At 37.6% G+C, this 16,847-nt stretch overlaps 3 protein-coding genes across 3 annotated transcripts; 1 reads left to right on the top strand and 2 right to left on the bottom strand.

Moving 5' to 3' along the window:
- Positions 1-2,713: 2,713 nt before the first annotated feature.
- On the bottom strand, positions 2,714-3,818 carry LOC134825648 (uncharacterized). Its single transcript, XM_063837854.1, has one exon. It carries the CDS (start codon positions 3,647-3,649, stop codon positions 2,714-2,716), a length of 936 nt encoding a protein of 311 aa, XP_063693924.1. The 5' UTR covers positions 3,650-3,818.
- Positions 3,819-4,443: 625 nt separating this feature from the next.
- LOC134825645 (omega-amidase NIT2-like) lies at positions 4,444-5,316 on the bottom strand. The gene has a single exon (XM_063837849.1). The coding sequence runs from the start codon at positions 5,301-5,303 to the stop codon at positions 4,476-4,478; it is 828 nt and encodes a 275-aa protein (XP_063693919.1). The 5' UTR covers positions 5,304-5,316; the 3' UTR covers positions 4,444-4,475.
- A 4,656-nt stretch (positions 5,317-9,972) lies between these two features.
- Positions 9,973-15,636, top strand: LOC134825649 (tubulin beta chain-like). The gene is made up of 10 exons (XM_063837855.1): positions 9,973-10,103; positions 10,282-10,390; positions 10,791-10,906; positions 11,099-11,252; positions 11,681-11,817; positions 12,075-12,139; positions 12,282-12,464; positions 12,747-12,900; positions 14,349-14,603; positions 14,926-15,636. The coding sequence occupies exons 1-10, from the start codon at positions 10,047-10,049 to the stop codon at positions 15,034-15,036; spliced, it is 1,341 nt and encodes a 446-aa protein (XP_063693925.1). The 5' UTR covers positions 9,973-10,046; the 3' UTR covers positions 15,037-15,636.
- Positions 15,637-16,847: the final 1,211 nt, after the last annotated feature.

Genomic DNA, 16,847 nt, shown 5'->3' with positions numbered 1-16,847 from the left:
TTAGTATAGATCTGGAATTAGGAACTCATCTTGTTTTAAGTAGATTTGGGGAAGACAATGTGCATCAAACAGCGATGGTAATCTTTAAACTAGCAAAGCACATCAAGTACCATGCCCACCAATTGAAATCGACATGACTTTTCCCACCTGATTAATTATTTTGATTACAAGTTTAACAACATTTCTATTGAAAAAATTTACAGGCGATAATTTCACCTGATTTAGTTTAATCAACACAACGACCTAACACGTTGTGAAATGACAAATATTCACAACTGGCTGACAAATTTCATAACCTTTGCATGGGTCACTGTAACATTCAAGTGGCTCCTAATTTAGCTAAAAGTAATGAACATACTCAACACATTCGAGATCATAAAGCTAACAGACTTTCCCCTAAATGAGATGAATCTTACATGAAACTATTGACACAGACCCATAAATATTCTTCCCCTTCAACGATTATCGATGCGACAGGCCAAACAGTTTCTAGGGGTGATGTGGCATAAGATAAACAAAAATCTAGCTTACACAGAATTATTTATGGATAGATAAGCTTGATAACATTGAAGCATTATGGGTGAAGCTAAGAATAGCAAGATCATGTTTGGCTGCTTCTATCGCTCTGGAAGATTATTGCAGTGTTGATAACTTTATGAGTACATTCATTTGCAATGAAAAAATTGAACGGAAAAAGGTTATCTGGATTGGGGATATAAACAGTGACCAGAATAATATCACAGCCACCCAGTACAAAAAAATAGATATGAACTTGAGAAGTTACAATCTAGTTCAAACCATTCAAGGGATAACTAGAGTTGCTAAACGTGGAGACAATTTACCCGACTACTATTGATGTAATATACACTAACTGTTATGCAGATTTTGTCATTCTTCTGTTCTTGATGAACGTATTGGGGATCATCAAGCTATTTATGTGTGAGATAGATTGTAAAGTACCTAGAGCTCCTAAATTTGAAAAGGTTGAAATTAGAAACAAAGTAAACGTAATGTTAAACAATTCTTAGACTATCTAGATACCTGTTCTGAATTACAGTCCACTATTGGTAAGTACAGATGTTGAAGCTATCACTGCTGGCCTTGTCATCAATTGAACATGGGCAGGCATATGCAACCAGCTTCCCTTGCAAGACCATAGAAAGGCATGAAAGTCATACATAAACCTTCTACTGAACTTTTAAATGCCATTAATCATAACACATATTCTTCTAAAGAAATTCCCGTAAAAAGAAGGATAAGAGGGACAATGGAAATTGCAATAAAAGTGGTAATATGTAGCAAATGTAAAATTGTAATCGAGGCCTGGGATGCTACAGATGCAGAGAAATATTAGAAATAAATTAGCTAAAACCTGCAAAAAGGCTAAGTAAATCGATGATCTACAAGTTAAAAGTGCCAAGAATATCTTAAAGGGGTTTGGAAAACTATCAAACGGCATCAAAATATGACCCCTGGTACAACTAAATTAGTCAAACTTCAATGAGAATGAGCCTGAGCTATTTAACTTTCCTTTGCAATTGTGGATCAAGATTACCAAAAATCAGGCCCCCAAAATTGAAAGAGTTAGTTTTACTGAATTTTTACCTCCTAGAATTCTAACTCTCATTGATAGAATTCCAAGAAATAATGAAACGATATCCTAAGTATGTCGAAACACTCAAGAATGACAAGGCCTCATATGACGATGTGCCCTATTTTACTTAAGCAAGCTGTCCACACTAGTTTAAGCCACTGTCCATATTGCAATTTGAGCCTTAATACAGGTGTTGTACCAACCCATTGTAAAAAAGCTAGATAACTCCCATCCATAAGGCAGGAATGAAAAGATGAACCTAAGAATTACAGGCCAATATCCGATACTCCACTTGAGGAAAACTTATAGAATACTTTGTCGGCAAGCAACTCACCGAATTACATGGAAGAGAACAAACTTTTCATCCGGGATCAATAAGGCTTTCGGAAAAATCCCTCCACAACTTTAATTGATGTACGTCTGATGGACGAAATAATATATGAGTAAATCTAAGTCTTAATAAACCAGGAATCATCTTTCTTATCTTAAGTAGGCCTTTGACACAGTGAATCAATGAAATATTTGCATCAAAATTGCATATTATGGAATGGTGCAAAAGCATTAACTTTTTAGAACTTCTAATCTTGTAGATATCAATGCACACGGATAAATGGCAAAATAACTCATTTTAGAAGTTCTGAGTGGTGTACCAACAAGGAAGCATCATTTGGGCCTATATTATTTAGTATCTTCATAAAAGACATCATTTATGCCTGTAACCTTAATCTAAGCCCCTTTCTATTGCAGATGAATTGTGCACGATTCTTTGATCATCCTGCAGAAGCAATTTATAAACATGGTAAATAAATTATGACAACCATAAATGCTCAGTGTAAATAAATTTATCACATCAATGAAACGAAGACTGAATTCCTATTGTTTTGATCTGTTGATCACATGATGAATTAACCAGTGAGATGTAATGAGGTAACTTTCACAATCAAGGAGTGCAAAGAGACAAATTATCTTGCTTCATTCTAGATATAAATTAACGTCAAAAGCCATGAGATTTTATATATTAAGACGTCCATGAAGAAATTGGTGCCATGTATAGAAGTAAAAGCACTGCTACCCATTAAATATAGGAAAATGTTTGCACAATGCACTCATGTTTGCAGTTTAGGCATCGCCGAAGATATCTTTAGCTGTTGGAAGAGCCTTGAAGGCCTCCTTTTTCTCCTCCAAACTGAGCAGTCCAACTTTGACCCTGAACTTGTCATTATTCATCAATGGTCTCACAATAGCCATGCCATATATATTTGATGCAAACCAATACAAGAGCAGAGCTGAAGGAAACATTGATTGAATACCCCCCATGACAACCATGGTAAACATCAAAGCTTTTTTTGAGGAAAGCAATTGTGACAAAGGATTTTCTGATCCTGCAGTATCTATTCCATATTTAAAAACATAAGCAACAGCAGCAGCATTCATTGCTGGAAACAGGAAATATGGGTCACTTTGACACAAACTAGAAAGCCACAAAAAATTTGTGTCGTGCAAAGGTTGATATGAAATTTCAGCAAGATTTCTAATAGAAAAAAAATTCAAAGACATGGTCATGAATGTTGGAACCAGAAACCAATTAGCTGATTTAGTCCAGTTGAAATTGTTAACCTTTTTATAATACTTGATTTCTCCCTGTTTGGTTAAGGACGCAACATGGTCACCTTTCCTAAAGAAGCCTGTCATTTCCGTTTTCAGCTTTGCCAGTTCAGCTACATGTTTGATATTTTTTGTCAATTTCTTTTCATGGAGAATGTTGATTGGAAACAAACAAGATCTGACAGCAAATCCAGTCCCCAACAAAACAGCCCACCACGGTAAACCTGAGCTAACCTGAACAGTATCCAGAAGGACTTGATAGTGCGCTGTCATATTGTACCATGCATGGTCAGGTAAGACTGTGACAACAGCTTTAACTGAATCTAAAGCAGCTGGTAGTGTTTCTGATGGAATGTTTAGAGTGCTCATCTTCTGACTTAGTACCAGCTTTAATTGTTTGGGATTTTGGAATTTGCGTAGGCCCATTGATATCATCCTTGAAGATATCATATTGATTGTTGTATAAACAGAAATAGCCCTCTTCTGTAGTAGTTGAAGAGGCTTATATTATACAGAGGTGTGACATCATCTCCTGAAATTATTTCAATTAAAAAATGGAGGGACCATTGTTCCCAGTAGATGCGAAAATTATTTGCAATAGCCACATTGCAAATACACACTAATCATGAACCGCTTTTAAATTAGCATATTATATTGATTAGGGTAGTCTCGGTTTTGTTGTAGCAATTTACAGATCACCTCCCAACCATAACTTTCTTCCCAAACAGAAAATAATTTCTAATATTAATCCTTATTAGATACAATTTTAGGATCAGTAAAACAAAGTTATCAGTAAAACAAAGTTATCAATTTTATACCAATTTTGTACATTAACTTTTGAAATCTTTACAAAGAAAAGCAATTTATGACAGTTTTTTCTACCAGTCATACTGCAGGTGAATTTATAGTTGACAGGGCAAAGGGGCACTCTTATCATTCACAACGGCAACTATAATTTTCTGGGATATAAAAGGAAGTGTCTGGCTCTGAGGATGGTGGATCAAGAGTTGTTTCAAGAGACAGTAATATAATGGTATGACTGGTTGCTTTTAGGCAAGAGTTGTTGTTTATTAATTCAAGGAAATTAAAAATGTGTTTTCAGGGTGTTAATTATAATGTAGAAAATGATATGGGGAATAATGAATCATTAGTTTTTGATGAAAAGTCAATCATTTTAATCATAATTATAAACAGATTGAGTAACTAAATCAAAGCATCTATTGACTGTGAGTGCATTCGTTTAATTCAATTTAATTCAATTTTCTTGCAGTAAAACTTATTTTTGCACATGAACCAATTTATAAATATCACTCCTTTTTTGTTTCGATGTAGGTATTCCCTCTCGAATATCCTGTATCTCGCTCATACTCATATCACAATACACAATCTGCTCATCATGTAAAGCACTGTCTACTACCACACCAGTAGGCGCACAGATCAAAGAATGTCCCCAACTTGTGTAAGTTGCTGTGTTGTCAGTTGCAGGAGCAATACTAGAGCAGTAAACTTGGTTGTCAACAGCCCTAGCTCGGTTCAGAAGCTCGAAGTAAACAGGTCCAGTGGTCATGTTGAATGCCCCTGGATAAATCATGATATGAGCCCCTTGATCCCTCATGATGTGTGCCTGTTCAGGGAACCGTATATCATAACAGATGCCCAGTCCCACTGTAAACTCATTAACATTGAATGTGGTGATGCTACTACCTGGACATAGAGTATCTGATTCTTTGAACTTAATTTTCCCGGGTATGTCTATGTCAAACAAGTGAACTTTACGGTGCTTTGCTATTAATTCTCCATTGGGGCTAAAAACTAAACTCGTATTATATAAGTTTCCATCACATTCTTCTGGTATAGTACCACCAATTAAATGTATTTTATGCTCAAGTGCAAGCATTTTCAAATGGTTGTAAGACTGTCCATCAGGTATCTTTTCAGCATATTCAGCAAAGTACTGGTTTCCATACGGACAATTGAAGCATTCTGGTAGTGAAACAAGCTTAGCTCCAGCTTTCACAGCCTTTGAAACAAGTTCAGATGCTTTGTTTAAGTTGGAAAGTTTATCAGCACCAACTAACATTTGTATTCCAGCAAATCGTATCATAGTTCCTTCCTGAACTGAAGTGGCACATTTTAGAATAGGTATAGAAACTAATAAATCACTGATCCAGATGATCATTTATAATAAATACATCGAAGACTAAATTTTATAAATCGGTTGGGAAAATGTAATGTGCATGGAAACACTTACTAGGAAAAACAAAATTTTTATTTGTCACAAAAAAATAATTAATACATATTATGATATATCCATAAACGAATTCAAATTATAAACACCAACATTTTTATTAATGGCAAAACTGTAGAAGAAGCTTATGAGAAAGGCAACAAATTGCTAAGCTGTATAAGAAAGTATATGATCCTTAACAAACTACACATCAACATGTCAAAGTGCTGTTATATGCATTTTAAACCAAAGGCTAGTAAACCAGTAGAATTTCCAGATTCGCTTCAACTCCATATTGATGGCTTTCCAATTAAAAAAACCAAAGCAACAAAGTTTCTTGGAGTTGTTATTGATGAACAGCTTTCCTGGGGGCCTCATATAACAGCACTTAAACGAAAGTTAAACTATGCCTCTGCCACCTTAAATAGAATTAGGGACTCTGTACCGAAGGAACTCCATAAAGACCTATACCACACACTATTTGAATCCCACCTTACATATTGTATCTTAGTTTGAGGTGATGCAGCACTCTTTAGGACAGCAAGTATCTGGTTATCTCAGAAGCACTGCGTACGGGTCCTCTTTGGTGATAAAGAGGCATACCTAAATAAGTTCCTAACATGTGCAAGAACAAGAGAGTTTGACAACCAGGCACTTGACCATACATTCTTCCAACTAGAGCACTGTTAACCACTTTTCAAGCAACAAAACATCCTGGCTTTCAAAAATTTATATACATATCACACTTTTATGGAAGTTTTTAAAATACTGAAATTAAGGTGCCCAGCATCACTGCAACAGCATTATCAGCCATCTTCTAGAAAGGAAACCACTCTCATTTCACAACTCCCATCTCATGACTTCATATCAAGATCCACAAAAATTTGGCTCAGCACAATTGCACCTAAACTTAAAATGGCACTTCTAAAGCTGCAACATGCTTATAATGATTCAGCATGGACTTCAAGTGATTATGACATAATGCAGCTGTCATTTGAAAACAATCCCCTTCAACAAATTTAATCCAGTGTTCTCGGCCCACAGGTTCCTCCTATTAAACAAAATTTTTGATTTTGGTAAATGTGTGCTGACTCCACCACCTATGTATTTAACCTAATATTTAGTTATTACAGGTAGACATTGACTTAGGTAGGTATTTTTCTCTTAAGGTAGATATTAAGAATTTGGTAAATTTCTTAATTGTATGACTATTTCCATTATTGAGACGTTTTAAATATTTGATTTAAGAGGTTTTTTTATACAACTGGTTCACAGTGTGAACAGATTCCAGATTTATATATTTTTTAAGTGATATTTAATAAATGATTAAAAGAACCAATTTTAAAGTTGCCATAGTAAAGCCTTTAGGTTCAAAAATATACCCATTATGCTCAGTTAAAAACAACTCTAAATCAGTAGGCTGTCACTCTATTAATGCACCACACCGCTTCCTCCACTGCACTAAAAGTTATACAATAAATTCTACAATCCTAATTTTGTATCGTGATGGAGACCGGTGTCCATACAAAAAATTTACTAGGTTGCCGTTTGGTGTGAGCAATAGCGAACAGCACGCACACCCCTTTGCCCCGTCAACCTATATCTAATCTATTTAAAGAGTGACAACCATACTACACATTGAATTAGGATTCCTTTTGAAATCCTAAGAACAACAGTGATTTCTCTCCGTGGAGACAGAGGTGCGAGAAAAAACATTGTTAATATAAACAGTCTAGATCTTAACTTGGAGCCACAAGGCCAAGGGTAATTTTTGAGTGTTTAGTGAATTTTTTATATTCTTAAAGGTTTGTTTTTATATAGGGTCATTGCTATATTATGTGTATATTGTTTGAATAATTTTATTATATTAGGATTCCTTTAAATATCAAATTGATTTATTGTAAACTTGTTTACTCTGTAATAAATGGCATAAAATTGAATTTTTGTTTAACTGAATTTTTGTTTAACTGAATGAAACAAGGAATTTCAATGAAACAAGAAATTTTATTTTAGCACATTTTACAAAATAAAAAGATGTAAAACAATTCATAAAATATAATGCCCATTTCATTTCGCCAAATATTTATTTGGGCTGAGTGGATTACGATTTCTGTCGCATTAAAAAATTGCGGATGCTCATTAGAAATTAATGCGAGCGTGACCAGCTAAGCATTTACGCGCACGTAACCGTTTATAATCAATTCAATGGTGAACCATTTTTAGCCAATGTTTTCTAAAGACTGTAAGAGTTTACACAGTACCAAATTTGTCTTATTTTTTTTGGAATGATCATTGAGTTTCACCTAGGTGCCATATTTGATGGTACGTGGTTTTTGGAGCAAAAGTAGGTGTAAAATTCGCGTTAAAGTAAAGTAAAGTGTAAAGTAAAATTTATGACATCACATCATCACACATGTCTACAAACTATCATCGCACTGTGTGAAAAAATATATAATAAATATTTCCCCACCAACATTAATTAATTATCAAATACAATATTTAAAAACAATTTCATCAAAAACATTATCCTATTTATCCGTTATTTAACGAAATTCGTTGATTTTTGTTGTATTATTTTGTTATATCTTCGGTTCCTTGAATAAGATCATTTTGAAAATTTGTGAGGACCTTAACTACCGAACCTAAATTAGTTGGGAGGGATTGACCTTGATTAAAAAGTCTAAAATGACAAAATAGGTATAAATTCGTTGTCATACGTTGTATGACCCGCTGCGCACCAGTGCGCGGCTCCCCCTGTATCGTAGAAACTCATTGATTATCACGATGTCAATCATTCGCGTCTCGCCGATCTGCATACGTGGTTGCGAGAATATGCGCGGCGCGGCCCAGTATTGTCATACGTTGTATGACCCGCAGCGCACGAAGTGCGCGGCTCCCCCTGTATCGTCAGGACGATAAAGTGAAACGACCGTGAGTGTCACAACGTGATACAAGCCCATTAGTGCATAGCGCTACAAAGAAACTTACTTGCTCTATCCAGAGCCCTTGCGCTTGCAGTAGCGCGCGCCCGCCTCACGGGTGAAGCAAGCGCGCCCGAAGTGGCGTGAAAGCACATGGTTAGGTGAAGAAACTCACCATAGTGAAACGACCGTGGGGGTCTCGCGACGTGATAAAATAAATTCGTTGATAGATAACTCAAATTCTTGCCATCGAAATTGCTCAAACTAGATTAGGTTTAAAAAAACAAAAGTGTTTACGACTTACGTTACGTAAGCTGACCAAATTTCAACAAAAATAATTGATAATGTCTTTTGTGCTTGCATGAGTGGCGCGCGCCCGCCTACTTGTCAAATAAGCGCACCGTACCCGCAGTGGCGCGAAAGCATGTGGTTAGGTAAAGCGCACGGCCTAAGTCTAGTCCTCTTAAATTAAAAAGCTTAAAAGGTAATGCATAATGGGTAAGCGCGCTTAATATAAATTTTGCTCTTATCTATCCAGAGCCCTTTCGCTTGCAGTAGCGCGCGACCGCCGAAACAAGCGCGTCACGCAGTACTCGAAGACTCATGGCCAGATAAAATATAAGTTTACTCATGTATGACTAATTGCACGCATAATACATTATACATTTTAATGATTCATATCCTCCACATGACGTTGGCAAACATTGCAATGTGCGAAGTTAATAGTTATTAAGTATTATATGTTATAGTTGCGCACTTTCATTTGGCCCAAAATAAAACTTCTTTTGAATGACTCAAAATTTAAAATATCCCCCATTTTCTTTTTATTTTCGGAGAAGAATTGCAATTTTTACAAAACAGATATTTCGCAAAGAAAACCGGAAGTCGTTATAATATAAGTTTATTTTTAGTTTTGAAGATAAACCCAAGCCGGTATATATATAGTATATATATATAGTATTTATTTGTTAAACAATCGCGTCACGCTGTACCTACTAGTAAACTTGCATGGTTAGGCGAAACCTGGCGGGTCGCTTAAGCTGTGTCTTTAAAATAAAAAGTATATTGTTAATTGTACCATTTTTATGTACTGATGTTGTAGCGCGATGCACTACTGGGTCGCGCCGCGCATCAAATAATTCTTCTCGCAACCGATCTCGGTAGATCGGCGAGATGCACCACTGTGCCTCACCGAGCTGCGAAGGATTGACATCGTGAATCAAGTACTGATGCAATCTAAATGGTAAAACAATGAGCGGGATGCGCCACAGCTCTCAGCTCTGTACACTGTAAGTACGTGTAAGTGTAACTGTAAGAATATTTGCAAACTTATAAGTAAGTATGTTGATACGACAGTGTTTGTATCATCAGGTTTTAATACATTCAACACTGAACACTATATTATATACTAAATAACAAATAATTTGAGGATATATTTCCATTAGAATCTGTCTTCACTGAGTCTATTCAGAATTAATCAGAAATTTGAATGAAAGAAACATCAGGTTAGAATTCAACTAAATATTAAATATCCAGGAAATGATACCTCATCGTAATTAAAAATAATGCAGTCCCTTTGTCATGTGTATAACGGTAAGGCAGTGATTTTAGCCTGGAGACTTTGCCGGTCTCAAAGTCTCGGGTTTTGCTTGCTTTATCGCGCTAACATTTCACATTGTTGTTGTTGTTTTTGTTAATCATGAGAGAAATCGTTCATATACAAGCGGGCCAGTGTGGAAACCAAATTGGGGCTAAAGTAAGAGGCAACTGCTCACATAATTACTTTTTACGATATTGTAGTTACATTAGTAGATTAGTAGTTAAAAACTTATAAGATTGATCTTGGATTGCTTAAATTTGTAAATAATTCACGGATATGCGCCTCTTGTAAAATTAGGTATCATCATTTTGTTATTAGCCTGATTTCTGTTCAGTTCTGGGAGGTGATATCGGACGAGCATGGAATTGACCCCACAGGAGCGTATCATGGCGAGAGCGATCTCCAACTCGAGCGGATTGACGTGTACTTTAACAACGCAGCAGGTCAGTGGTTAAGCCTCTTCTTATGACTATATTAAAACTGAAATATTGACGTTTACCACCCCCACTCCTAATATCTGCCCTTCCCCCTCACCAAGGCACTTCTAATTTCTGCTAATTTCTGCTAAGGAGGAGAGTATGTGCCGCGCTTAGTAACACCTAGTAACACCTACTAGCACCTAGTAACACTTAGTAACACCTAGTAGCACCTAGTAACACCTAGTAACACCTAGTAACACTTCTAATATCTGCTCAGGAGGAAAGTATGTGCCGCGCGCAGTAACACATAGTAACACCTAGTAACACCTAGTAACACCTAGTAACACCTAGTAACACTTAGTAACACCTAGTAACACCTAGTAACACCTAGTAACACCTAGTAACACTTGTAATATCTGCTCAGGAGGAAAGTATGTGCCGCGCGCTGTTCTCGTGGATCTGGAGCCCGGAACAATGGACTCCATCAGAATGGGGCCTTACGGGACTGTATTCCGGCCTGATAACTTCGTGTTTGGGCAGGTAACTAAGCAACACTTTACTACACTTAGTGACTTAGAAACATAGTGACAAATGCAACACTTAGGAACATTTTGTTTCATAGAAGAACACTTAGAACTGATTTTAACACTTAGTAACACCTCGTAACACACTTAGTAATGATAGTAATGATAGTAATGATACAATAGTACTAACAATGTCCTGTCCGTAAAGAGTGGAGCGGGGAACAACTGGGCTAAGGGCCATTACACGGAGGGAGCTGAGCTGGTGGACAGTATAATGGACGTTATCAGGAAGGAGAGTGAGGGATGCGACTGTCTCCAGGGTTTCCAACTCACTCACTCTCTGGGAGGTGGTACTGGGTCAGGTGAGTTTTAGAACACCATAGCAACACCATAGCAACACCATAGCAACACCATAACAACACCATAGCAACACCATAGCAACACCATAGCAACACCATAGCAACACCATAGCAACACCATAGCAACACCATAGCAACACCATAGCAACACCATAGCAACACCATAGCAACACCATAACAACACCATAACAACACCATAACAACACCATAACAACACCATAACAACACCATAACAACACCATAACAACACCATAACAACACCATAACAACACCATAGCAACACCATACCAACACCATACCAACACCATACCAACACCATACCAACACCATACCAACACCATACCAACACCATAAGAACACCAAGTTAACTCCTAACAGCACCTTCAACTACCATTTTACACCTTGCGACACCTTTTAACACCTTATATCAGGCATGGGAACACTGTTGATCAGTAAGATAAAGGAGGAGTACCCTGACCGGATCATGTGTTCCTTTAGTGTTGTCCCCTCTCCAAAAGTCTCTGACACTGTCGTGGAACCTTACAATGCCACTCTCTCAGTACATCAGGTACATCTAGTAACACCTATTAACACTTAGTAACACCTATTAACACCTATTAACACATAGTAATGCCTAGTAACACATAGTAAAACCTCATGCAACATAATGATACATATTGTGTTTTAACAATAGGTGTTACAAGGTTTAAAAACCTTGTAACACCTATTGTGTTAAACTTTGTAACACCTATTGTGTTAAACCTTGAAACACCTATTGTGTTAAACCTTGCAACACCCTCATTAACACCGAACACTTCTGATCAGCTGGTTGAAAACACGGATGAGACGTTTTGTATTGATAACGAGGCGTTGTACGACATTTGCTTCAGGTAGTAACACCTAGTAACCCCTAGTAACCTCTAGTAACACCTAGTAATGTCCTGACATTTAAACTTCCCTGTTACAAGTTCAACAATTCAATGTTTTATCAGTTTGAAAACAGATTCACACACCTAACTTGAGCTGCTGCAGGACCCTGAAACTGACGACCCCCACCTACGGAGATCTCAACCATCTCGTCTCCGCCACCATGTCTGGTGTCACCACCTGCCTCAGGTTCCCTGGACAGCTCAACGCTGATCTCAGGAAACTAGCTGTTAATATGGTTCCCTTCCCTCGCCTTCATTTCTTCATCACCGGATTCGCCCCTCTCAGGTAACACTCGGTTTTAACACCTAGTAACACCTAGTAACACTTAGTAACACCTAGTAACACCTAGTAACACCTAGTTACACCCAGTAACACCTAGTTACCTCTAGTAACACCTAGTAACACCTAATAACACCTAGTAACACATAGTAACACCTAGCAACACCTAGTAACACCTAGTAACCTCTAGTAACACCTAGTAACACCTAGTAACACCTAGTAACACCTAGTAACACCTAGTAACACCTAGTAACACCTAGTAACACCTAATAACCTCTAATATTACAGTGCACGAGGAGATATCCCCTACAGGAATCTAAGTGTCCCAATGTTAACCCAGCAAGTGTTTTCCTCTCGCAACATGATGGCAGCTTCTGATCCCACTTTTGGGAGGTACCTGACCTGCGCTACCATCTTCAGGGGGCGAATGAGCATGAAGGAGGTACTCATTAGATAATTAGTTGTTTGTTCTTACATTATGTTTGCTCATTTATTATTCTTTGTTATACAGTCAAACTTCTATAAATACTGTGGCCCTCTATGATGCCGGGCCTCATCGTTCCTTCCAAACTTGTACTTAATTTAAGCTCGTTTTGTGCAAGAAATGCTATTTATAATAGAAATGTTTATTCATAATGGCGTTTGGTCGTGATTTGAGTACACATTCCACCACAATACGATAAAATACGTGCATATTATAAACCATAAGGCCCTAATTGAATATATGAGACGCTTGACAGGTTATTTGAGAGGCTGCAGATACTGGTGATCACCTCTCTAGACTGAGTTTTTTCTATACCATGCACTATTTACCCCAAGAGGGCCCGGTATTAAACAGGCCCCCTGTATAATATCAGTGCCCGTTATTCGATTAATCTATTTGAGTCTCCAGCTACCACCAATCGGTCAACAAATCAAAACTATTTGACTTATGCTAGTTTTGTGCACAAAGTCCATCTCATTTTGGTTCTAATTGTGTCTGCCCTAATTCTGCCTACCCTGCCGATTTTGCGGTAAAGTTGAGGCCGGCTAGACTATAGTCGGTATAAATGATTTTGAGTGGAGAATTAAACGTACCATGATCTGGAGCATTCCCTCGGATGAGTGATTATAATTTAGTGTGACGCGTTACAAGAACAGACGTAACATTACTCTCAACATAGTAATATGACACAACTCACCTCCCCACATATCATTGCTCCTTCATAAAACACATCATTGCTCCTTTATAAAACATATCACAGTTTCTGTGACCCCTTTCGTTATAGAAACATCTCGAGGATGCAGCTATTTTGAGTAATGAATTACAAATTGTGCGGGCGATAACGACTAATGCCGTGACGCGTTACATACACATGTTTTTTAACCTCTAAATAGTGTGACCCCTAAATCAAAGGCACAAATTCCAACACAGATAACTTCTATTTTAATTAATCATCTTACCTTGAAACTTAGTTGGTTTATTTACTGCTAACCACGCCCTCTCTCAGGTAGACGAGCAGATGTTACACCTAGTTACACCTAGTTACACCTAGTTACACCTAGTAACACCTAGTAACACCTAGTAACACTTAGTTGGTTTATTTACTGCTAACCACGCCCTCTCTCAGGTAGATGAACAGATGTTACAAGTAGTAACACCTAGTTACACCTAGTTACACCTAGTAACACCTAGTAACACCTAGTAACACTTAGTTGGTTTATTTACTGCTAACCACGCTCTCTCTCAGGTAGATGAACAGATGTTACAAGTAGTAACACCTAGTTACACCTAGTTACACCTAGTTACACCTAGTTACACCTAGTAACACCTAGCAACACATAGTAACACTTAGTAACACCTAGTAACACTTAGTTGGTTTATTTACTGCTAACCACGCCCTATCTCAGGTAGATGAACAGATGTTACAAGTGCAAGCAAAGAACTCAGCTTACTTTGTGGAGTGGATCCCAAACAACGTGAAGACGGCCGTGTGCGACATCCCTCCCAGGGGTCTGAAGATGTCAGCCACTTTTATCGGGAACAACACCTCAATACAAGAGCTCTTCTCAAGGATAGGAGACCAGTTCGGGGCCATGTTCAGGAGGAAGGCTTTCTTGCATTGGTACACCGGAGAGGGGATGGACGAGATGGAGTTTACTGAGGTTTGTTATTTTAAAGAGTAGTGCTCCTTCTTAAAACACATCAATCACATTCAGACTTATGTTATGATATTGAATGGTTGGGTTTAATTTATCTGTTACTTTAACTGAAGGCTTGTTTAGATTTTCCACGGTATTGGATAGCATTACAAATCTAGAAAAAGAACTGATATCAATAGTCAATACCAAATGTTTTAGATCATGACTAAATTGTCCCGAAAAGTATCATGAAGTATTTGAGAAATAAGTAACGCACATGTTACCATAGTAACGCACATGTTACCATAGTAACGCACATGTTACCATAGTAACGCACTATATCCAGGCGCACAGTAACATGATGGATCTGATCAACGAGTATCAGCAGTATCAGAATGCAGGTGTTTACGAGGAGGGTGAGGATGAGGACGAGTACACAGAGGAGTATCAACAGTGAGATACAACTCTGGGGACGGTAACACGACTTTTGTCCGACAGCGACTCTTGTCCATACTTCCATAAAACATAATTTCGGATTCGGACAAGAGTCGCCAAATCTTCTGGGGCACTCTGAGTGGAGTTAATATGAGACTTTGTGAGAATAACACCTAGTAACACCTAGTAACACTTAGTAACACCCTTGCTTTGTGACAATTATTAGATCTGCAGCATTTGGTGGAATGAACAAGTATTGTTAACAAATTTTGTAATGATTTCTTATGAATGAGATAGTGGATTGTGTTGAGTTATATATTTGAGCAAGCTATTTTAATTAACGCCTAGGACAGTGGCGTAACGTTATAGGATCGGATCTCAGCAAACTTACATTTAAAGCTGATTTTCTGAAACCTCTTTTATACATTTTTCAGATGAAAAATATTCGAATCATTTCTCAATGACGGCTCCATAACATAAAGCTACTGATCTTATTCATAACAAGATCTAACTCGATTGGATACCTGCGCAGTTTAACTTTAATCCGAGTTATAAGCACAAATTGTATTAAGCCTGACTACCTGCAGTTACATGTAACAATATATTGTGCACCACTTAGTGAGTAGTGACACCTTTATATTGGGAACTATAGTTTTCGTGTTTAACTCAAAGCAGACAATGTAGTAACACCTAGTAACAACTAGTAACACCTAGTAACACCTAGCAACACATAGTAACACCTAGCAACACATAGTAACACCTAGTAACACCTAGTAACACCTAGTAACAGACAATTTGAAGCTAGCAAATTGTAAACTTAACATCTTTGATTTGTACAAATTTTCGGTTCCAAAAATAATTCTGTCTATCTGCAAATGCAACGATATGGTTTACAAAGGAGCACTACTTTCCTCATTATCAGGATTAGTGGAGGGCAGAATGTGGCGAGATGAAGTAAATATGAAGGTTATATTATAACCATTAACAGGGCTGTAAAAGGGAGGGTGCCTGAACGTCTGGGATCTGTAAATTGTCTGCTATTAGAAGGGGAGTGTCGCGGATTGTTTGCGGAGGAGGTTCGTGTAAGGGGAAGCCTGGTTGCAAGTATTTTGTAAGATTTATCGGCTCACCATATGATTATCAAAAGAAATGAGATTATGTTTGAGCTGTCGTTTTTCAATGTCTGAGCTAAAATTCAGCTGTTTTCTCACATCATTAGTGACGTAGCATTCTTATCGGCAGTTTAACAGCTCTCTCTCTTAATACAACAGACGCATTTTAATTCAATAATTTAATTCTATCTTTGAGTTCGCTACTTTCGCGTCCCTACTCAGCCTAATGACCCCCTCATTAAACGGATGAAATGCACATATTTCGCAACGCTGGGATAGCCTAACCCGTAACCTTTAAACCCGTGCAATTAGTTCCTCTTTTGTTCATTTAAATTCTAGCGTTAAATAGGCTAGTAACCATGGTAACTCTCCTTATTAGGGCATCACGTGGTGTTGAATAGGCTGATGAGTTAGGGAGACATGGTATGAAGGGAAGAGGAAGAGATAGCAACATTACTAGTCACAATGACAACCGCTGTCTAACTCAAATACTGCATACTGACATTGGGGTCTGAACTTAGTGTCACATATTGTACCATCCAGTCTTGTTTTACCTGACATTGGGGTCTGAACTTAGTGTCACATATTGTACCATCCAGTCTTGTTTTACCTGAGATTGGGGTCTGAACTTAGTGTCACATATTGTACCATCCAGTCTTGTTTTACCTGACATTGGGGTCTGAACTTAGTGTCACATATTGTACCATCCAGTCTTGTTTTA

The sequence above is a fragment of the Bolinopsis microptera genome, unplaced genomic scaffold, assembly GCF_026151205.1.
Source record: "Bolinopsis microptera isolate Bmic1 unplaced genomic scaffold, MBARI_Bmic_1.0 sca1, whole genome shotgun sequence".
Taxonomy (NCBI): Eukaryota; Metazoa; Ctenophora; class Tentaculata; order Lobata; family Bolinopsidae; genus Bolinopsis; species Bolinopsis microptera.
Note: the sequence above shows the minus strand (reverse complement) of the source record. Positions and strands in the feature narration are given on the sequence as shown.

Excerpts from the sequence above, each read along its gene's own strand:
- LOC134825648 (XM_063837854.1), bottom strand. The coding sequence starts at position 3,649 with ATGATATCTTCAAGGATGATATCAATGGGCCTACGCAAATTCCAAAAT.
- LOC134825645 (XM_063837849.1), bottom strand. The coding sequence starts at position 5,303 with ATGATACGATTTGCTGGAATACAAATGTTAGTTGGTGCTGATAAACTT.
- LOC134825649 (XM_063837855.1), top strand. The coding sequence starts at position 10,047 with ATGAGAGAAATCGTTCATATACAAGCGGGCCAGTGTGGAAACCAAATT. Across the intron at positions 11,818-12,074 it reads CCACTCTCTCAGTACATCAG|CTGGTTGAAAACACGGATGA; the intron begins GTACATCTAGTA and ends ACTTCTGATCAG. Across the intron at positions 12,140-12,281 it reads TTGTACGACATTTGCTTCAG|GACCCTGAAACTGACGACCC; the intron begins GTAGTAACACCT and ends GAGCTGCTGCAG.